Source organism: Parasteatoda tepidariorum, chromosome 3 (assembly GCF_982258835.1).
Source record: "Parasteatoda tepidariorum strain Cologne lab strain chromosome 3, Ptep-v5.0, whole genome shotgun sequence".
Classification (NCBI taxonomy): domain Eukaryota; kingdom Metazoa; phylum Arthropoda; class Arachnida; order Araneae; family Theridiidae; genus Parasteatoda; species Parasteatoda tepidariorum.
Genome location: NC_141757.1, coordinates 123,773,073 through 123,797,666, shown reverse-complemented (window position 1 = coordinate 123,797,666; position 24,594 = coordinate 123,773,073). Strand labels below are relative to the sequence as shown.

The 24,594-nt window shown below is 27.9% G+C and overlaps 1 protein-coding gene across 1 annotated transcript; it reads right to left on the bottom strand.

Annotated features, from left to right (window-relative positions):
- Nucleotides 1–2,372: 2,372 nt before the first annotated feature.
- Nucleotides 2,373–23,321, bottom strand: LOC107449102 (retinol dehydrogenase 7). Its single transcript, XM_043054390.3, has 5 exons — nucleotides 22,952–23,321; nucleotides 16,461–16,673; nucleotides 13,848–14,030; nucleotides 8,889–9,021; nucleotides 2,373–2,869 (listed from the first exon to the last, which is right to left on the bottom strand). Exons 1-5 carry the CDS (start codon nucleotides 23,172–23,174, stop codon nucleotides 2,521–2,523), a joined length of 1,101 nt encoding a protein of 366 aa, XP_042910324.1. The 5' UTR covers nucleotides 23,175–23,321; the 3' UTR covers nucleotides 2,373–2,520.
- Nucleotides 23,322–24,594: the final 1,273 nt, after the last annotated feature.

The window sequence follows — 24,594 nt, the reverse complement described above, 5'->3', positions numbered from 1 at the left end:
CAAAACTGACTACCATGGGAGGGTTTTACTTTATACATCAATAATAGATAATCAGTAAAATGTAAACAGTATTTGGTTGAAGTTTCTGATCCCATGTGTTATTAAAATGGTTAAAGAGAAAATGATTGCGTATAGTTTTTCTTTTTTTTCTTGATGCCATAGAGATGAATACAGTTTTGGTGTTTTAAAATTCTGTTCAAATTTAATAAGGAACGGAGAATACATGAGGATGTAGTAGTACTGTGTTAAAAAATGAGTGATGCTTTAAAAAAGTCATTCCTTAAGTAAAATTCAATCCTTAAAAACTTAATCATTAAAAGAAAAACAAGAAGATACATTGTAAAATATATGTAATTTCTTTTCGAATTTGTTGTTAGACAATCCAAAAAATTGCGAGAAAAAAAAACTTGATTTCAAGACAACGCAAAATCGAGTTTTCAAGAAGACATTTAATGGCGTGGTAAAATTCAAATATCAATTTTTCAGGATGCTCACTCACAGATAAGTGCATTCACACCCCTCCTCCATTATTTTCGCTTCAGAAAACAGCATTTTTGGTATACTTTGCATATAATCAGTAGATTGTTTACAATCTATTACGAGATGTAGTGAGTTAGTTGTCTTGCACGCTGTCAAACATCGTTAAAAACGAAAGTTCGCAGTTACAAAATGCATAAATGTTTTTAGTTGCGTAATAAGTATAATTATATTTTGATTTCCAAGCAACTATCGTTTCTATTAAATAATTTCATAATATTTAATTTCTGTTCGATTATTTTCTGTTAAGCCTAATTCGAATTCTTCTTAATTTGTCTATTTTTGTAATTGAAAATTTATATGTAACTATAAATTCCAGCAAATATTTCCTTTTATATTACTTTTAGTCTGCAAGTTAATTAAGGAAATAGATTTTTCAAAAATATATTTCATCAGACTAAAATGATATTAAGAAGGACAAATATATCGCTCATGGGCTGCAATAGTGACACAACTCAAAAAACACGCGTTTTGGCTTAAGAACAGGTGTAAATATAAAAATACACATTTTTTCAGCAACAATACTTGCACAACTCATAACTAAACTTGAAGGTAATCTTCATTTAAGCAAACGAAAGCATTTCCACTGCATTTTGCTTAGCAATGAAACTTTAAACCCACTTATCTCAAAACTTAATTTTTTGAATTGTGCCGCAATTGCAGCCCCCATCATTGATATGATCCCTTATTTCTGCTAGATGCCAAAAATAAATAAATTATTCAGTTTTTGACTTCGAAAAGCAATTACGCACTAGATATCGATTTACGAAACATTTACTATCATAAGAGCTTATTTCCGAAGGTAACTCCTGAAAGAAAATTAAACAAGCTGATTTTTTTATTTATAAAATTTTATTCTTTTGTTAAAAAAACAACAAAAAGTTCTATTTATGGAATAAATGTAAGCCTTTTAAATATAATGCGAAGGAAAATAAATTCCATTAAATGCAATCCTTCGATTGTCTACTTCAAAAAAGGTTTAAAAGCTTTGTCTGAAAGGTTTGGTAGTGTTTTGTTTTAAAAATTTAGAATTTTTTATTTTAGTTCAAAGTTCTGATTTTTTTTTATTTTAAATTTTACTTAACTTAAAGACTTTTGATAGAACAGTGAACTTTATTATGCAGTATGTTTTTTAAATATCATAAACGTGGTTTCAGTAATAAATTTTTTTAAAATTCAAACATAACGGCCTTCAACGGTTCGCTCTCTTATGCTATAAACATAATGCTTAGAAACTATCGATAGCTTTTAATTATTTTGATATTTCTTTTGAAACATTTAATTTTTCTTATTATGTTGTCATTAGCGTTCTAAATAAGTATTTGATATTTATGGGTGGAAGTACTCTACAAAATTGGAAAAAAATACTAGAAATTAGATGAGTTGCTAATATTTTTACTGATTACCAGTGAGTTGGAAAAATCCATTCAAAGTCCATTGGGAGTAACGTGGTGCGATGGCCGGGACGCTAATTTACAATCCAGCTGCCTTTAACGACTAGCTTTCTTCTTTGGAAATATTTTTCTTGGTTGTAGATAAAAACCAGAAATTATAGTCAAAACTTTTATTTCTCTTAAAGTTTTCTACCTGAAATAAAGAAAAATCAAGTTCCTTTTAATTAAGAAAATGCCAATCAGGAGAACGGATCGCTAAATGCTGCTGGATTGGAAAAACGCTGGAGGAACATCACTATCGACAGTTTCCTTCTAAATTAGGGTAGTATAATGTGAATACGATTGTCGTGTTTTGGATCCTCACTAAGAATGAATTTTAGACCAATTAATGTAGCTTTAAGCATTGTTGGTAAGGAAACTAAAAAAAAAACGAAAAAACAATAACAGCAAATTATTTATTTAAAAAATTATACAGATTTGTTTAGCTAAGCTCAATAAAATTTCAGATTTAATAGAACACAATTATAAATCAGGAATTTGGTGTGCAAAATCTTATACCAATCTTTGGATATTTTTAAAAATTTTGAATTCATTTTGAAGCAGGTTTCAAATTTTCCCATATCGCAACATATGGATAGAATTTTATGAAAATATCTTTCACGGCCAGTGGGAAATTCTGGAATACGAAAAAAAGGCCTCTGATAATAGCATTTCTGCGTGGCCTGTAAACCTTTTCAGGATGCTCTAGTGTAACAGCTGACACCATAGCGTCAACTACAGTTTGAGTTTTGTCTGATGCGAAAGAAAAAAAGTAATATGTCATTTTTTCTAACTGCTTTAAATATTTCTCCCCATAATCAGATTTTATCGATTCGTCCAAATTGTTAAGAGTTGTTTCCATATACTTATTCAAGTGATTTGTATCCGTTAATCCAGTTCTGTAATGTAAGAGAAAAAAAAACAAATCAAAACCTATAAAAATTTGGCTTAAAACTCATTACTATACATATTTTAAAACATTTTTCTGGGAGTAAAAGGTGAGAACCATATAAATAAGCAAGGCACAGCAAACACAAAGATGGCACTGTCGCGCATGCGCAGTAGGACATTGGCATTCGCAAATTTAATCGACATTTTCATAAAGACTTTCTGACACCCACTTTTTTTCAAATTTACTGAAAAATTTAAAATCGGTTGCAATCGTTAAATTTGAAATCGTAATCTTTAAATTACGAGCCATCCACCGTAAGAAGGTAATTGACCTTTGGAAAATTCCTTTCAACGGGAATATGTCATTGGACCAACGGAATCATCTTTGGGGCAAAACCTTTGCTCTTACTTTGATCTTCTGATTTCGTTTTAAAAGCAGCTTTCATTTTAACTAATGGACTCATACCATGCTTTTTCTCCCAATCATCTTGCTACGTTCGTCGAACAATCTATAAATGCATGTTAAAAGTTGAGTGTAGATCCTTATTGAACAAATATTTTTCAAGAAATGAAATATGAATTTTTGGGAGAAATATATGCAAGAAAAGTATCATTTTCAGTGTAATCTAGTTCATGTATTGGTTGGGAAATAAGTTGTTACCATAGGTCAATTGCTATCTAAAGTTTGGATTCCCTAAGGTTAATTTTATTTCTCGCGTGTTTCCCCATATTTCCAGAACTTTTTAAGCCAATTGAAAAATCTTTGTAGACAAATATCGCTTATCCAAAGATAAATTCATGCAAAAAATAAATTTTAGTAAATATTTACTATATTTTATTATTTTATTTGGCAATAGTTGAAAAAATTTTGACTCGTAAGGTACAATGTTTTTACAGCTTTCCACAGTATTCTGTTTTACATGACAAAATACAAACTTTGAGCGAAATTGGTAGAAAAGTTCCTAAGAAATCATATTTAAAAAAAAAAGGTAGTTTATTTAAAATTCGATTTCTCAGGAACTATTCAACCGATTTCGCTTAAATCTTGTATTTTGCGATGTAAAATTAGATACTTTAAAATTATGTAAGAACTCATATACCTTACAATTCAAAAGTAATGTGACTGTTACTAAATAAAATAATAAAAAGGAATAAATATTTGCATAAATTTATTTTTTGCATGGAATTATTTTTGGATAAACGAATTTTATAAATGTATGCAAATATTTTTCAATTCGCTTTAAAAGTTCTCGATATATGACGAAATATGCAAAAGGTAAAATTAACATTAGAGGGTCCAAATTTAGGATCGCTCTCCTGTTCAAACTATGGGCAGCATATTTGCTATATTGGGGCTAGCTTCTATGTTTTGGTGATCAGAAATCTAAATCCGTTGAAAAAAGGTGTGTTTATTCCTGATTTCGCAACCTAAAGTATCGTCTGCTCGAATTAATTAACATATTTGAGGTCACCCCCTGGAGCTTTTAACATTGAGTCTTAGAGCATGAAGATCCATATAATTAGATCAAAAGTTATTTTGGGTGGTCCCTTTTTCTATTTGGAGTACTGTACACTACGCTATGCAATTGCTCTTTGATCCCTTCTATGCACCATCTTTACGATCACGTAAACTTAGCTTTCACTTGCAAGATACGGTAGTGGATGTTTCCGTAAAAGTAGTTGGAAAAAAATTATTTGAAATAAATATATACCTCTGATACTAAACTAATTTTATTATTTCACATGGTCCAATGATTTGGGAAATCAAAATTTAAAAAGAAAAATATAGTGTTTTCAAGAAACTGTTATATTTTCGTTACAACGCATATAGACCTGTATTATGCGTTGTATAATAAGGTAGAGAACCGAAATTTTTACATGTTCTGCCGAGCATGTTAGTCGGCATCATGGAGCTAGGAGTAGATGGAGGAGACACTAGCAGAAATTCGTGAAGCTGAAAGCTCGGCAATGTTAACCGCGAAATTAACCGTCGGCCATCTTACATACTTCAAAACATTGGCAGTTGTAGCTCGTTTATGCTTGAATTGTCGTATGTTCGGACAGTCATTATCATTTTTATTTTATTCCTTATTCGAGTAGTCTTACTTTGTCTTATTATAATTTTTTCTTGGACTTCTTATTATTTTAATTATATTATTTTAATTATGACTTCTTGCATCTTAAGGTTTTATGTTACTTTATAAAAATTTCAGCTGTAGTTTTATTTATTACTGTCGAAGTTATTCATCTGAAAATTGATATTTTTTAATTAATATTTTTGATTAAATTGTTATTTTTTAAAACCAGGAAGTATCCCATTGCATTCCAAATATGAAATAGATAAAAAAAATTAAATTTATTAAAAATCTAATATTATATACAAGTGATTGCATATAATATTAGATAATAATAAAGTACTCCATGATTATATATACATTTATTCTAAGCTTTATAGTGATGTAGTTTTTGCTTAATGTTAAGGTATTGATAGTTTTTGTTCTATACCTTCATTTAATGTATTTCTCCTAAAAAAAAATAAGAAATTGTTAAAAAAGAAAAGAAATTGTTTATTGCTCTCAGGGCTAAGATATTTTGAGTTAGTCACTAGAATGCTGTGATAATATTTTCTCAATCTCTAATTTTTATTTGTTTTTAAGAAATATTTTGACAAAAATGTTTTAAACTAATTTACTTAATAAGCAATTAAAAATGTCATATTTTAAGTATTCATAAAATTTTCATAGTATAAATTATTTAGGTATATTAATATGGATTTGTATAGACTAATTTTTAGCAAGAGAAATGAACATAAATTATGTATTGCACTTTCTAAAATTCTTTTTTTATATCTTTCAATATTGTGGTATTCAATTTTATTTTCTATATTGAGCTATGAGTTAGCTCCATGGATGTGACATATTCATAACCGCTCAGAGCTTGTTCTTTAAATTCTAATTTTTCTTAACGTAATAAGTTTATCTACCTTTACTAGTATAATAATTATTAAGTTTGAACTCTTAAGTTTGAACTTATAAAACTCTAAGGGTGGTTGAAATTTTACAATTCTTAATAAATTTAATTATATTTTTTAGGTTGTATTGATAAATACATAGCGATTGTAAAATGAAATAGATCTACTTTTGTTTTAAAAATTCACCAAAGTTAAAGTATTTTTTTTTTTTCTAATTGTTTTTGTTGTATACCTTCATTGAAAACATTAAATGTGTTTTTCTCTACATTTAAGAATCTTTTTCTGGATATATAAAGTTCAATGCACCCCTCTAAGGAAATTGTTAGTTGCTGTTTGTTGTATACATTAAACGTACATACCTTCATTGAAAGCATTGAACATGTTTCTCTCTCAATGTATATATATATATATATATATATATATATATATATATATATATATATATATATATATATATATATATATATATATATATATATATATATATATATATATATATATATATATATATATATATATATATATATATATATATATATATATATATATATATATATATATATATATATATATATATATATATATATATATTATTATAGTTTTTTTTTAATGCATAGAATTTTCTAATCCCTAAGCTAATTTTTTTTTCTTTCAAATTTAATAATTTTGAAAGCAGCTATATTCAATTTATAAACAAAATATATGTATATATTTAAGGATCTGTTTCTAGATTTTTCAATGTGCCTTTGCTCAGGTTTAAGAATTTTTTTTTTTTTTTTGAATAATCACTAGAATACTGTGATAATATTTTATTAATCTGTAACATATTTTTCCTTTTTTTTAATAAACATTTTGACATTTTTTTTTAAAAATTGATTTACTTTGTATGCAATTAAAAATGTCCTATTTAAGTATTCATAAAACTCTCAAAGTATAAATCTTCATATGTATAGATTTATTTTTAGCAAGAGAAATTTGTATAAATTTATGTATTTCACTTTCTGAAATCATTCTTTAACAATAAACATCTTTCAATATTGTGGTATTCAATTTATTTCTATATTCAGCTTGGAGTTAGCTCCATGGATGCAACACATTCATAACTACCTAATATTTATTTCTTTACTTTTCTTAAAATAATTAGTTACCTGACTTTATGGACCTATGAATTAAAACTATCAGAGTAATATAAATTTTAAATTTCTAGAAAATAAACTTTTTTATCTTCTTGAAATTGTTTTGAAAAGTGCATAGTGATTGTTAAAGGAACTTGACCTAATATTAACTTTACCAAGAATTCCATTTGTTTTAAAAATTCTTTCAAGGTGAAATGTTTTTTCTAAAAGTTAGAAATACGTAAATTCTAACGGCTAAATAAAAATGGAGAAAGCTTGGATGGATGGATCTCTTATTTAACTTAAAAGACTAAACTCGACACTTTAAATCAAATTAAGAACCCTTCAAAACCGCCCTCCAAGCTTCGTTAAAAAGCATGGATTAACTAGAAATAGATGTATGAGCGCACAACGACGCAGCAAGTAAGATGGCGGAAAACTCTCGCGGTTGCTTCACTTTGAAAGGAGTGGGCTAATGGGAGTGTCTTCTCCACTTACTCCTAGCTCCATGGTCGGCATAGTTCTTCCCGAATGAAACTTTTACAAATCCGAACATATTTTTATTGCATTTGAATGGGACCTGCTCTGGGCTGTAGAGCAAAGATAGAGGCTTTTTACAGAAAATTAGAGGAATAGCTGTAAAAATTCAAGTACTTCTTTTTTGAAAATAAAATTGTTATTTTATACTTGACGCTTATAGCAATCTAGTTCAGCTGTTGTTCAACTCCCAGGTCTCCCAGTGTGTGTACAGTATGCTTTGTTCTTGCTCTCTCTCTATCCTTTCCATGCACAATCTATTCCATCACTCAATCTTAACTTTAACGTACGAGATGCGTTTATGGATGTTTTCGTAAAAGTAATTAATAAAAAAATTATTTAAAAGAAAAGATGTAGCTCTGTTGCTAAGTTAATATTTTATTATTTCATATGGTCTAATAATTTGGGAACTTAATATTTCAAAAAAATGTATAGTATTTTCCAGAAACTTATTTTTGTTAAAACGCATATTACAAGTGATAGCAGGGATCGGAAAACCACAAAATGTTCATGTTAGTCGAGATAGCTGTTAATAATATTTCTCAATGTAAAAAATAATAATTTCTAAAACTAAACAGATGGCGCTCTGCGCAGTGATATTAAATAATATCATTAATTGTAATCAGTTTCCGCCATGCCACTGTATCATGAACATTATCCGTGTTTTGTTATTAGATATATTTTCTTAAAGGCGCTTTGTAATGATTAAATCCTGAGATCATCATATTTAACAATAGTAGCACGTTAGTCAACATAGTACATCCCGAATGAAACTTTTATATACCTGTACATCTTTTTTATTAAATTGTAAAAAAAATAAATGAATGTATTCATTATGAATGCCTCGAAAGAAACATCATCGCTTTCATTTAAAATATATCTCAGAAATAACTAAAAAAGTTTGTATAAGCACGAATACGAATTCATGGAGTAAATACAGAGCATTGCTATCAACAAAGAAGTGCTATTATTTGAATTATAAAGTACCATCGGTCATGCTCTTCAATGTGTTTCTTGGAAACACTGTTACTTTTTAATTATGTTTAACGAAATTTTATTTATATAGTTAAATTCAAAAACATTTAGTTTTTATCGAATATGATAATTTTATTAGTTAGTGTTACATCTGAAACGTATCAGCTTGACCAAAAATAATCAAAAATTGGAAAAAAAAGAATCTAAGAAAAGCAAACGAGATTTACAGCGCTCTGTTGAATAAACCACGATCTATTCTCACCAGAATCAAACACAAATTTAAAAACTTGCAACAATTTTTGCATATCCTGTTTTTATTTTTATTTTTACTACGCGTTAACGTGTACAAAAGTGTAAAGATAATTCCAATAAAATAAATGAAAAAACAAACAATGAATTGAAATATTAATAACATTTTTGCTTTCTTACTTGTAAATCTCTGGTTCAATAGATATAACCGAAACTCCCCAAACATCCATTTCTTGTCTCAAGCACTCTGTGAAACCTACGGCACCAAATTTGCTAACTGTGTACGCAGTCATGTGAGGCAATACCACTCTCCCTGTGTAAAAATTATTATTATTATTATTATATATATATATATATATATATATATATATATATATATATATATATATATATATATATATATATATATATATATATATATATATATATATATATATATATATAGCTTCTTACAGTTTTTAGTTAAATATGAATCTTATAAGTTAATCTTTTTTTTGAGATTTGGCTAATAATGTTTGATTAGCTTACCTAAAATACGTAGTATTATTTACGTTTGCTATGTTATGTCATTAAAAGTAAAGTACAAGACTTCTGAAAATTCCGGAACAACTTACGAGGAACACAACATGATGAAAAGGACACGCAAAAACTAGTGTTCCTACGTTTTATACAAATACAAATAGGGGTAAAAAGGCACAGTCTTGTAACCTTACGCATCACCGAAAATCATTTAATGCTTCCTAATGTGGAAGTGAAAAAGTGACAAGATTCTAAAAATAACTCATCCTTTGAAATATAAATCTAATTATAATTCAATGGTATGTTTTCAGCCTTGAATTCCCAAAATAAAATATCTTTAACAAAGACATTTTATGAAACCGAAAGATTTTTAATTCTTTTATTAATACAAAAGTATTTATAATTTTTGCATTGCATCCCTCCCCCCCAAAATTTTTTCTATTAAGCCAAAAAAAAATAAATAATTTAGAATACTTTAAATTTATAAACTTTAGGTTGGTACGACTGTCCTTTTTTGCAACTACAAATAATTATTATTTTTTATTACGTGCAAAAAAAACACAATTACTTACAATGACAAACATAAAAACATGATAATGCAATTTATCTGTTTAGGCAACTAAACATAAAAAAAAATTAAACATGATTAGATTCTACTAACATTCTACTAAAATTTTCAAAAAAATTTTTTCACACTTAAGTATACAAACTTTTTATGCAAACGAGCTGGACAACAAGTGTCATTTATTCAGAATTTAAGATTCTGTGAGGTTAAAAGGGGTTATTTACTTGATGAAAATCTGTATTTCCCGTTAAAATGGAGGAAAACAGAATTTCATGAAGCAGAGGGAAATTGAGAGATCCAGTTCGGATATATACAAAAATAGTTTATAATATTTTCCTCACTTTGAGAAGAAAAAAAAGTTCAACTTTCATCGCCCTCACATCCAAATGATGCTGAGGTAAACATCTCCACACGTAATTCGGATCTCTTAAAAATATAGGGTTTACTTCTTCCTTTGAAGAAAGTTAAAAATAAAATTTCTTTTCCTTCGGATTCTATTCATGATTTAATTTCAAAACATTTGTGGGTTGTGATATTTCCTAAGCTTAGATACATGTAATATTTCAAAATTTTGATTACTCAAATTATTCTTTTTATTTATTTTGTAATTAGTTTCTGAAATTTTTTGAAGAATTTTATACGGTCCACTAAAAGGAGGTGACAACTTCCTCGTATTAGGATAAGTAAATTCTTCAAACATAACTAATTCATCAGTTTTAAAATCTATATCTAGAAATCTAGCATCATAATAGATTTTATTTATTTTATGATATTCATTAGTTCTTTGAATTGCTATTTTTTTAGCTTCCTCAACAGGTGGATAGATTCCTTCATTTAAGGGATTTTCATAGGGGAGTTACAGAATGGAATTAGAATTAGTTACAGAATGGGGAGTTAAGTTATAAGTATTAACTATATCTTTTAACAAAATAGGCCAGGGAGTTTTAGTAGGTTTTTCATTGATTTTACATTTTAAACTCGTAATTATTGTTTGACCAAGACGTTCTACCTTGCCATTAGACTGCGGATGATGTGCTGTTGTCAATAATTGTTGAATTTTATTATGTTTCAAAAACTTTTTAAAATGAGAAGAAATAAAGGCAGCGTTTGTATCACTCAACAAGGATTCGGGAATTTGATTTTGAAAAATTTGATGTAAAAAATTTGTATAAGTTTCTGAGCTAATGGATTTTGATGCAAAAGCCCAAATGTATCTTGCGAAGTGGTCAATAATTATAGTTAAATAGTTTTTTGCTGAATTATAGTAATTCAATTTACCAACACTATCTATTGCTAGCAAGTCAAAAGACTGATTAACAGGGGGTAAGAATTGTAATAATCCAAATCTTTTGTGTTGCGGTATTTTATTTAGTTGGCACGTATGACAATGTTTACAAAATCTTGTTATATTTGAAGTTATGTTGTTCCAATAATAAACAGGGGTTATTAGGTTAATCATCTTTTGCACTCCTGGATAATTAAATTTATCATGAGCAATTTGCAGAAGTTTTAGTCCTAACGAAAATGGAGCAACTATTTTAGTGAAATTTTTCTTACGTACACACAAAACATTATTGATATCAACAAAATTACCTTGCATGTTATCTTTCCTTTGAGCTTCAACTATTTAACTCAATTTTAACAAATGTGAAACATGAGCATTATTATTTTTACCATCAATTTTGACAAGTGAATGTGTTGCATCTCTCGAAAGCCAATCTGCTTCAAAATTAGTGGAACCTTTTGTGTATTTAATATCATATTCATCATACTTAACAATAATGACCATCTAAATAATCTACCTTTTAAATTTTTAACATTTTTTAGCCAAACTAAAGCAGCATGGTCAGTATGTATGGTGAATTTTAGGCCAAAAAGATAATGATGGAATTTAAAGAATCTACAATAGCAAGACATTCAAGTTCGGTAATTGCATAGTTTTTCTCATAGTCCTTTAAGGAACGAGAATGAAAAGCTACAGGATGCACTACACCACATTCATCTGTCTGTTTTAACACTGAACCAATTCCAACTAACGATGCATCAACAAAAAGATGACATTCATGATTAGTGCTAAAAATTTTCAAAATTGGTTTTCAAATAATAGCATTTTTTAAAAGTTCAAAAGATTGATGACATTTTTCTGACCTCTCCCATTTTACATTTTATTATTATTACTGAATAGCATCATTTTATGGTTATCCAATTGTTTTGATTGTATACTGTAAAATAACTATTAAATGAATTATTACTTAAGAGTGTTTTTTATGAAAAATTCCAAACCATGTAGGTTTGAGTTTTTTTCCCCTAAGTTTTGTTATTTTTTTGAAATTTAATTTTTAAAATCAAGGAATACGAATATTTAAAGTAAGCAGTTTTATATATATTATGCTCATTTAGGTTCAATTAAAAATACTATGAGTCATTTTTTTAAAAAAAATTATTTGTTTAATTTATAAAGCTTAACTTTAAGCAATAAAAAAAGGTATATTGTTTTAAATTGCCGAAATTTATTTAAGACAAATATCTGAAACTAAGTGAAATTAATAAATTTTTGAAGAAGAGGTTTGGAGCTAAAAAATTTGGATTAAATATCCCTTTTCAAATTCTATTTTGTAAACTCTTTTGTTATAAACTTGTTTAAAATCCAACCTAAATATTTATTTTGATTAGAAAAAATAAGTATAATTTTTGTTCTGCAATAATCCTAGTTAGTATATATTCGAATAAAAAAATTAACTAAATAACATTAACTGCTTGCCTTTACTTTAATATTGTTTTTACCATAAACTTCGCGCATACGGTGTTTTCTTAAGTCAAAAAGAAATAAATAATAAAAACTAATAAAAATAAAATTTTTAATAAAATTACTAAAATACAGAAATATTTGAATACCTAATTTTAGGCATATTTTAAACTAATTAAATTGTGTCAAAATCTTACTTAAAAGTTTTTGAAGCTTCTGAATTATAAACAACTACAATTAAATCAAGTATGTATTTTATGAATTTTAATTTTTATGAATATAGATAGTGTACGTAATTTCCGTTATCAATATATATGTTTTGAATTTATACATAATTATAGGAAATTAATATATAATCGAAAAAAAGGAAGAAAAAAAAAGACAAACATTATAAAAAGTTGATATACCAACCAGGAAAGCAAGATTGAAGCCATCTAACTCTTACAATTTTACAATACAAAGTAACTGCAGATTAATCGGAGTGTATACCTCTAAAACAATGACTGCATAATTGCTTCAAATTTACTGCAGAATAACCACGGATTTTAAGTTTCAGTTTTTTCTAAATTTATGATTTTAAAGTGACCTCACTTAAACTACAATAATTTTGTAGACATTAGCTAAAAGTTTTTCCGAAATAAATTACTGAGAAATTACTTCACATTAGCTGCAAAATAACTGCAGTGTTTTTGCAGTTAAGATTACACTACAGAAAATCTGCAGTTAACTCTAGAAAAACCACAAAATTACTTCAGTTCTGCAGAAAAACTGCAGTATATTTTCAGCTGGGGAGGTATAAGACAACAACAATAACTTAAGGCGTCGGAGCATTATATTTTCTCTACTAGTTCTATTGCCTCTGACCTAAATTTTCTTGCAAATTTGGTTTAAGAGTTCTAAATTCTACTTAACTGAGAGGCCAGTAGATGTGAGTATTTGATTATAGAATGTCAATTTTTAAAGTTTGTATTCTAATCAAGAGCATTTTTTTCATCTATTGCACCTTCTCCGGGAAAACACAAATGTCACGAGCAACTTTTGTGACCTTAGAGTCTTTTGATCAGAAGCAAAAAAAAAGGTTTCAAATATGCATATTTTTTGTAATATCTCAGGTATTGTGTAAAGAAAGTTTAATAACATGCGACAAGTTGAAATATGAAAAAAGAAAGAAAAGACTAAAATCTGTCAATACAATATTTTTAAAATATACGAGAAATATTACAAGCTTCATATTTATTTAAATTTTTAAAATTTTTTAAATTTCCAAAAATTTTTATCGTTTATTTTATAACATATAGAACTGGCTTACCAATAAGACTCGTGAAGTTAACTAGTCTTCCTTTTGATTGTCGCAGTAAGGGCAAAAATGCTTTGGCGACTCTTATATGACCATAAAGATTAACTTCTATAGCGTCTTGAAAATCTTGCATCGGAGTTAGTTCAACGGAGAGTCCTTTTAGAATGCCTGCGTTGTTGACAACTGCCCATAACTCTGAAAAAAAATAATACTTCTCCTAAATTTAATCTCCTGAAACAAACTTTAAATAATTGGCAGAAAATGTTAATTTTACTTAGAACTATGTGGATGAGAAGAAAATCAATTAATAAATGCGATGAATTATTTTCTTGAATGATGAAGTTATTTAAGCTTAATTTACTTTTATAAGTTTAAGTTTTAAAAATTACATTGATAAATTTTAATTTGTGCTTTTTTTCATATTGTCAAATATTTTCATGATGCACTTTCTGATGTTTTGATCATGAAATAGATTCAATAAGATAATTCTATGTGATATCCTAAGAGGTTATTTAAATCATATTTCGCACCTCACTAGCGCTTTTTCATTGTAATAAAAAACTTCCACGAACGAAGGCAAATCGAAATTGAATTTTATGCAACCAATCACTTAGAAAAAGCACAAAAACAGAGAAAAAGTATTTAAAAATATTATTTAAGTGACAAAATTGCTCCGAATATTGTTCAATATATTAGACGCTGGGTCTCAAGATGTCAAAACGAATACTTATGAAGCAATAAATTTTTTTTTAACAAACAAACAAAAAAAAAACTTTATTGTTAAAAAGAATTTCAAAAAAGAAACAAATAAATAAATCAAAAAAGAAACACATAAATACAAGGAATATGTATTCGACGTCAAGAGGAAAATCCTGTCCACAATAAATTTAAAATAGAAATTAAGAGAAAAAAGATGGATACATGAAGAATTTTGTTTCTATTATTGTTAAAAATATGTACTAAACAGATAAAAAAATGACATGAAAATTAAAATAAAAAATAAAATCAACATGGCTAACAGATGATATCATGGATTGAGAAACCAGTTCAAATTTAAACACATAAGTTGTGAAACAAAAAGACAGTCGCACAAGACACTAGTGAGAGTAATAGTCTTACATGGCAGTGAATGCTGGGCAGTTAAAGCAGACGAAGAGAAACTGATGACTTTCGTGAGAAAATATTAAGATAAATTTTTGATACAATAATAGAAAACGGAAACAGGAGAATTTGCTACAACCATGAATTACAATCAAAATACAAAGAACCTAACATAGTAAACAAGTAAACATGATCAAGATATCTCAAATAAGGTGGCTAGAGCATGCATTCGAATTTAGCAATGCAAACCCTGATAAAAAAAAATTACTTTCCAAACACCAGAAGGAAAAAGAAAGAAGATCTGCAATTAGATGGCTAGATAAAGAAGTGATTAAAGGATTTGGGAGTTAACAGATTGGAGAAATATGGCATCCAATAGATCTACATGGGGTTAACGGACTCAGACGGTCTTGGCCGGTAACCGGCCGTAGTGCCTGAGAGGAAGAATACGCTTATGATAATAAATAAGTAAAAAATAATATAATTATATGTAGGAGTTACGGATATTTTATTTCATACAGTATTGGTTTAATAATTATATTTAGTTTTCTTCTAATAGTTTAATGATATTAGGCAAAAACAACAATTCATTATTTGGAGACATAATTTATAATCTTTGATCGCAATTTGAAGAACTATGTTCTTTTTATATATTTTTTCTGACTCTTTTGTGACTTCTGTCTGAACAAGCAAAAATATATTTAATCATAAAACACAATTTCTTAGTTACTGAAAAATTTAGTTAGATTATAGGAAATTATTAATTATTTGTAGGAAATTAGGAATTATTTGTACTAAAATACAGAGTCCAAAAAATTAGTTTTAAAATTTTTTTAAAACTCATATTCAAAAGTTTTATTAATAATTTATTTTGTAAATTAAATAAATTTCAATGATGAATCTCTTGGATCTAAATAACTGCAAATAAATGCAAATTAAAAAAAAAAAAAAATAGTGATCGGAAGTAAGCCGTGTTTGTCAGATTTTACCTTCAACGCAAAAACAGACACCGGTGTTTCATGCTATATATTTCATAACCATAAATTATTAAAATGCTAAATATAGTATTTTACATTTTTTTTGACATAAATTATTACATGAATAATAATGAAAAAAATAGGAAAAGTATGTTTAATAAAAATCTGCGTCAAAGGATTGCTCAGTTCAGCATTTGGCAAATCCCTTTGTTGTCTACATGAAGAATTTGATTTCATATAGTTGTATTTATATTTATAGTTGTATTATATTGTAAGGATCTTATTTTAATTTTACTATATTATTTAAACACTATAACAAAATCCTTTTTTGGTACAAATATTGAGAATTTGTAATAAATTAAGGGATACATTTGTTCAACATTAAGTATGCATAGACATTTAAAAATAAGTCATATCTTGTAAGAGTATTTTTTCCTAGAAAAGGTGTTGAAATCGGGGAAAAACCCCAATAGTTATAATAATTTTAATGTTATTGTGCAACCGACGTGTTGCCATACTGGTTTTATAGCATTGCTGTTTTTTTTACCAGATGTTCCAAGGTTCTCTTTGACAAATTCTAACGCCTTTTGAACACTTTCATCTTTCGTAATATCCATTTCTAAAACTTGCAAGTGACTGGACCTTTTATTCTTCAGTTCTTCAGCCCCTGGTCCAGTTGGAAATAGACAACTAGCAAACACGTGATAACCCAGAGAATCGAGGTGAATAGCTGTGGCATGACCGAATCCTCTATCACAACCTGAAACAAAAATCAATGTAAGGAGTATCATATGACGCATATCAAAGCACTTTAAGTTATAATAAATCTTGGAGAAAAAACATTATAGAAAGATTTTTTGTTACGTAATTTGACATTATGCACATTTGAGAACATCCAAAATTTACGCTATAATAAACACAGGCACTTAATTGAAAATTCTTTTTTATCCTTCTTTTTTTAGTGATTTTGCTGTCACAAACGCATTCTTTAGATGAAAAAGTTTTCACTGATTGTTTCTTAAGTGCAATTAGGTTTCGTTGATACTAAAATCAATTCTATCTTTAGAAATGCGAAATCAAATAAATAAATGAATGTATAGTTTAACAATGGGAAATAAATGCTGAAAATAAAGAAAAAGTTCATACTGCGTAAATGACATAATCTGGGTTGCTAATTTGAAACAGTATCGAAACAGTATGTGCCCAAAAGTCCCGAAATTGCTAAAAAATGTTGCACCTGTTATTTTTTCGTTTAAGATTCTATTTTTAATAACCGTGAACTGTCAGTTGTCTCACTTTTTAATTGGCAGCATTTTATTGCGCAAGTAGCATAAAATATAAATTTCTGGTATTCTTTATATAATTAATACCAGCCGCACTTGGCGACCAGCTCTGAGACTTTTCATAATTGTCTCGTACAACATATAAACTATAATTATAACCAAGACGAATGCACATCACAACTGTATTCAAATATTCTAATTCTTCAGCCTCTCATCTAACTCTAACATCTTAATTAGTTTTAAGCAATATAGTAATATTTTTTTTTTCAAAATCTTACTGTTATCTACGGTTTTGCTCTAGCAGATGACTTTTATTTCAATTTTAACTGTTTTCAAATGATATCTGCGATATTGTCGAAGTTCTTTATGAAATTAATTTTAGTAATAATTTGAAATTTGCCCGGCAAATCACACAAACGACCTTAAGCAGGAACTCGTAACATTTCAGCATAGAATGCAGCGGAAGTATTGATATTATTTCTATCTCTACCGTGAGGTGAGACAGAAAACTCATTCCAATACTTTATTACCAGCTGTACTGCTTCCTCTTCCACCTCTCGAGCCATAACTTGAGTATCGTATATGTAATTGTTGTAAAATGGCCAGCTTTGTCACATATAATTGGAATGACTATAAAAAATTGCATACTCTACAATTCAAAAATTTCTTCGACTATTTTTAAATAAAATAATAAATATTTACTAGAAATAACTTTTAGTAGGGGATTATCTTTGAATAAACGAACTTTATAAATGTATGCAAAATTTTTTTAATTTGCTGAAAAAATTCCAGAGATATGGCGAAATATTTAAAAAGTAAAATTAACCTTAAAGGGTCCACACTTTTTACAGCTCAAATTATTGAGACCATAATTCACAGATTGCGGTTACCCCTTAGAAATCCGAATTCGTCGAAAAAAGGTATGTTTATTCAGGTAAAAGAACGTTTTTGTGTCTGATTTGATAATTTAAAATATCGCCTGTAATTATTAATTAGCATACCTGAGATTACCTTCTCGAACTATCAATACTGAATCCCAGATCGTGAAGATCCAATCGTTCGATCAAAAGCTTTTCAGGGATGTCCATTTTTTTCACACTGTACACTAAATATTCAATAAATATTTTGAATAAGAACAGTGGCGCATATCTTTCAATAACTCTTTTTTTCTGCTATTTCTCGGGGTTTTGAAGACTTGTATTAAATATTAGATAGAAGGCGATGAACTGAAACAAAAAAAATAATGTAAAACAGTTAAAAAAATTTAATTTCTGATCCGAGAAAGAATGAGGCAAAAATAAAAATGTGAATGAAGTGTTTATTTTAATTTATTATTATTTCATTCTTCGACTTCACATTTGTAAACTAGTTAATTATTTATTAAATAATTACTTTTCATAGTATACTGGCTTTTTTGAATTTTTAAATTGAAGAACCACCCAAAACATCTCCTATTAATAATAATTAATTTATTAAATAAATATTTAATTTAAATAATTATTAAATTAATAATTTCATAAGCTGGTGTAGCGATACAAGACAAATTTTAAGAGTGCAACAAAGTCTAGGATCTTTAATTTTAAATTTTCTTTTTATAAATCGATTTGGAAATTGCGTTCTTTTTATTATCCTTCTTTAAATTGTGCTACCTGTTCTTCTAATTGACAAAGACTTATAACACTTCTAACACACAAGCCTGTTTAACAAAAAAAAACAAAAAAAAAAAACAAGCAAATTTATTTTTTAAATACGGAAAATTTCTGAGAACCTAGAGTCTTAAAATAGTCAAAATAAGCATAAAGTTGCTTTAAATTATCATATTTGAGCCACTATAACTCAGTTGTTAAGGAACTGTGCTACCTTATTTATGACAAATTTTCAATCCCCACTGGCACTGGAAGTAGGTACAGCTTGGAAAAAAAATAATCACCCTGAATAAATTTTGATCAAATGATCGGTTCTTTTACTAACTAATACTCATCGTAATGGTTCAAAGGATTGACCTCAAGTATACAGACGATGCTTTAAGTTAAGAAATCAGACACAAAAAACGTTCTCTCACCGTATAAACACACCTTTTTCTTAATGGATTATGAATTTTGACCATCAAAATATAGGGAGTAGCTGCAATCTAGGAAATATGGTCCTAATAATCAAATCAGAAGAGGGGTTGGACGTTAGAACCTTTTAACGTTAATTTCACTTTTTTCATATTTTCCCATATCTCATGAACATTTTAGCTTGATGAAAATTTTTTTGCAATTATGTAATTCGATTGACCCAAAAATGCTTCCAAAACAAAAAAAAATATTTTTTTCATATTTATTTATTCATTTTTTATTATTATTTATTAATAATGGTAAGAATTTTGGATTGAAAGGTATACAAATGTTAACCTAATTTTTAAGAAATTAATTTTCTGCTGCAAAGTTTAAAATTTAAACGAACAGTTTCCGAGAAATAGTAAAAGAGGCAAATTTTTAAAATTTCACTTCTCAGAAAGTATTAGAAAGTTTTCTCCTAATTCTGTTATTTGCCACGTAAAATTACGTTTTTTTCTTTTTGAAATTATATAAAATTTTACCTTTATGGTTAAAAATTTATTGCGTTATTATTAAATAAAGTAATTAAAAAAAATAAATAACTACTAAAAATATTTTTTACTTGGAATTATCTTTAGATAAACGAGTTTTATAATTTCGTGGAAAATGTTTTCGATTCACTTAAAAAATTTCCTAGATATGACGAAATGCTCAAAAAGTTAAATTAAATTTAAATTATCTAAACTTTGAAACGCTCTCCTGGCTAAATTAGTGGTACCCTATTTCCCACATTATTTCTCCCACCCAGTAGTTTCGTTCTCATGAATTAAAAGATTTATACGCCAAAAAAGGCATGTTAATTCAGAGAAAGTACGATTTTATCTGGTTTCGTAAATTAAAATATCTTCATCTTCTGATACAAAGCATATTTGAGGTCACCTCCTCAAACCATTAAAATCAGTGGTTCATAAATAGTGCTCCGTGGAAGAGTTAAAGGGTTTCCGTGAGCTAGTATTTTTTTATAACCAGTGATAGGTTTCAAAATCTCAGATAATATTTAGTTTCAAAATATGATTCATAATTTTTTTTAATCTTTCGCTTGCTTTTATGAAATTATTTCAAGTAAAATGTCGAAGGAATAGAAAAAGCCTTTTTAAGATAAAATATAATACTTTTAATAACAATATATTGAATAAATTATGAAAAGAACAAACATTTGTAAAATATTATAGTATTTCCCATTACGCTTTTAAAATCAAAATAAAATAAATAGTATCTTTAATAAGGAAATATGTTTCACTAGTAACAAATTTTAAATGTTTATAACTTTTCTTTTAAGTTTTCACTTCGAATAAACAATAATTCTTCTTTTTTTAATCATTTTCAGCTTATGTAAATGTACTAAAAACAATTTCATAACTAGATCAGATATAGCGCAATGACTGTGAATTCAACTGCTGGACACAAAACACAATACAGATAAATAATATTAAAACAATTAAAAATCTACATACCTCTAATTGAATACTTAAAAATAAGCTTTTACAGATAATAACGTTCACAATTACCTTAATAACTTTATTCAAAAGTCGGGGCTCCGCCGAAAGAAGGTTGATTATTTTGGAGATCGTAGTCGAAAGAGTTTTGAGTCCTTGTAGGTGAAGATCGATTTAGACCAAATGTCCATCAGAGTAATTCAATTTTTTAGACACTGCGCAAATTGTACACGGAAAAAGATAATTGGGTGATTCTTTGGAAACATGACAATTCGGACCAAAAAATTTCTTCCAATTTAAAGTCTTCAAAATAATAAAAAAAAAGGTTTTTGTATATTTATTTAGTTACATTTATTAATATCTTACAGACAGCTGTGTAGTTTATTGATATTTGATCAAGAAAAAAAATAAAATAGAAATTCACCCAATTTTGAATGCCAGGAAAATGACATATTAGCTTGGAATTTCATATAGACATATTAGCTTAATTACATATGACATATTAGCTTAGTCATTTTAAGTTAATAGTAAGTAACTCATCTTAAGCCTTTATGCTAGATGGAGCATGAATCACTTAAATTAATTCTTTTATCCACCGTAGAAAGAATCAAAAATGTTTTTGTTACTGTTAAGTATGTACGGAATAAAATTGTGTATAATAATCAATCATTAAATAGAGAAATAACTTTGATTACATTCAAACATATTACAATCATGCATTAATTTTGGTATTAGGTTAATATTTGCTTTCCCTCTTTACAGTATACTGTTTAAAAAAATTCCTGGTAACACGTCAATGTCCTGGCATTCATAAGCCAGGAAAATGAAAGCCAGGATAATGGCAAATTTGCCATTTTATAGCATTTAACTTTAATTTAGCATTTTGGTCTGAGACGTTCGCATTCCGCAAAAAACAACAGGATTTCTTAAAATAACTCAGATAAATCTATGTATGCTATGTATGCTATTAGTTTATGCTATTAAGGATTTCAAGGAGACAGGAAAATGACAACATAAAAACCTACTCACCTTGAAAAAATTTTTTAAATAGATTTTGAACCAGAAAGTTGGTTCGTTATTCATGCAACAAGACATGGTCAGATAGGATGGCATCTAATCAATCTATTAACGTAAGATATTGATAGCTGGAGTTATCTATTTAGGCTATAAATCACTAAGCAAAAGTAACCAGGAGAACGACAGATTTTCGTGTGACAAACTAATTATTGACAGAAAAAATTATTTTAAAAAAAGTTTCTGTAAATAATACCCTCTGCGTATATTTTAGAAATGCTTACAACGGTTGAGATAAAAAAAAAATTCGACATTGAAAAATTTATGGGAAGTTTTGAAGCTAGTTATTATTGGAAATATTGTTTGTGACATACCAGGACAATGACATTTTGAAATTCAATTAAATTTTTCAAATATACAAAACAGTCAATGCTAGTACAAGGTAATTTTAAAATGATAACAGCGATGCTATTTATTAAAATTTTAAAAAAAAGTTCTTTTAGTAGTATAGTATTAGATCTTGGAGCAAGAGACTGTAAATTGTCATATTTCGTAAGAATCAACCAATTAAGAAAAGCATGAACACTGTACGATTTTTTTTGAATAATAACGGTTGGAAATTGAAAAGCAGCGTTCTTACATGTTAAAGTTGTTTTTCGAAGGCACTGCTGTTGCATGACATGATGCCTTTTTTTAGAATAATAAGCTATTTTCATAACTGATAACTATTTTCATAACTCTTTCATTCTTATGACTGTTAGATTAAATTAGCCCATCTTCAGACGGCGTCCTCTATGTTTATTCGGAGAGTCAATATAAAGAAAGGGAAGCTTTGAAAAAATCAAAAGCGTTTGTAGTCTAATTTTTCAATATTTAGAAACTTACTCTAATGCTGCCTTATCCGTTCTCAAAAAAATTTGCAAAAAACTTAATAAGGTATGATTTCGGATAATTCTCATCTAAGTGAAAAAATGCCACCAAATTGACAATTTTTAAAAAAAAGTTTAATAAGCTTAAAAATATTCTTATTTTTTGTCAGTTCTGAAGCCCAGATAAGTCTCTACAGCAAGATGGCATATGAAGTATAAAATTAAAACTTTACTTCAAGTGTGAGGCACTTGAACTGTGAATTTTTTTTTATTTCCCTTGGAGAAGGGGATTCGAAGAACCTTCTTAATAAAATAATGGAAATAATCTACTAACCTGTGATTAAGACGGCTTTTCCATCAGATTGAACTCGATCATTTAACCATTTTTTTTTCGTAAATTGAAAAGTAAAGCACCCTACTAGTGCAGTCGTTGCTAAGGTAACAGCACAAGCTATGAAGTCTGTTAAAAAATGAGGAGCAATGTAAAAAAACGTACGCAAAGCTAAAAACACACCAAAGAAATGTGCCAACACAACAAGACAGTATTGAGAATTCATATTTCAATACAAAACTAATTTTTAGTAAATGTCAAAAGGAATTTTGTTTAAATTGTATGCATTGAAGCCGGTTATGGTGAGCGCTTCAACTCAGATGAAACAGTAAATAGAGAACTAAACTCGCCTACTAAAGTCAAAATCTTATCTAATATTGCGATAGAGAAGGGTCAAAGGTTTGTAGTATCATCAAGACTATCTCTTTTCAAGTGAATTTTTTGTTGTTGATGAATTGATGTTTAAAACAATTGAAAGTTATTTAAATATAAATCACTGCCTTGAACCGTGTCGTCTTTGTGAAAAGTTGCACAGAGAAAAAAAAAATATGTAGGGACATTTCTGGCAAAAAAGAAAACTATAATTCCAGTCAATAAAACTAAAATGCACGGTATTTAAAGAATTTATTTGGCAATTTTTCCTCTCACACGCAATGTTTTATCGAAAATTCTGGTTTTCAAAATTATATTTCGCATTACCACGCATTTGCTAAAAAATTTAAAACTGAAAAGTAAATTAAACCGAACAAACGGATTTTATGCCATGCTCTAAGATATCGTGATAAATATGCTAAATTTTACCGCATTTATCAAGTTTATCATATAATATGAAACCATATTTCATTGTAAATTATTGATTATTGTAAGCAATTTTCGTTGTCCCATCTAACGTGACGAAAATTTGCATTTAAGCTCATTGGATGTTCATTAATGTAATTAATTTATACGAAATTGTTGTTCAAACTCAAAATATGCTCTTTTAGTTTCAATTAGTCCTTTTACCTACTATAAATTATAATATCACTGTAAAGAATAAGTTATAGTGATTTTAGAAAGTCCTAAATTCTACATTAAATTTTAATGTTCTTGAAATAAGATATTTATTATCCATACCTGTGAAAACTTTTTTAGGCTTTATTATTTTAATTTAATTAAGCTAATGTACTGATTCAATTCAAAACTGAACACCATTAACTTATTTTTAACTTCGAATTGTTTGAAATTAAATTAAAAACTAAATGCATTATAATTATAATAAATTATGAATGAGCCGTGAAGTCTCAGGATGAAGCGTGCACCTTTCAATGAGGTAACTCAGGTTCAAATCCCAGCGATGACTGGTTAGGAAAAATTCTGCTGCTGGTTCGCATTGACCATAGCTCTAACATCAAATATCCTTAGTTTTAGACGGATCATGGGTTAGAGCCCCCTTGAAGTCGAGCTAACAGTGGGAGATTTTAGAAGTTTTCCTCTCCATGTACAGCAAATGGGTTCAGTTTTATCAAAATTCCTCTATGAAGACTAGTTTTTCCAAATGCTTGATCTGGGAGTTCCCTTGCCTTCTGATTTGGTTTTCAAATTACAAAGCTTCGGAGCTGAACATGGGGGCATAAACTCAAAATTGGGTCGACTGTTCAACGACTGTA

Bases quoted from the DNA above. Each gene is read 5' to 3' on its own strand.
- LOC107449102 (XM_043054390.3), bottom strand. From the start codon at position 23,174: ATGAATTCTCAATACTGTCTTGTTGTGTTGGCACATTTCTTTGGTGTG. The intron at 14,031-16,460 runs GTAAAAAAAACA...ATTTTTTTTCAG, and splicing joins AGAGAACCTTGGAACATCTG to AGTTATGGGCAGTTGTCAAC. The intron at 2,870-8,888 runs GTAAGAAAGCAA...CTTACATTACAG, and splicing joins ATTGAACCAGAGATTTACAA to AACTGGATTAACGGATACAA.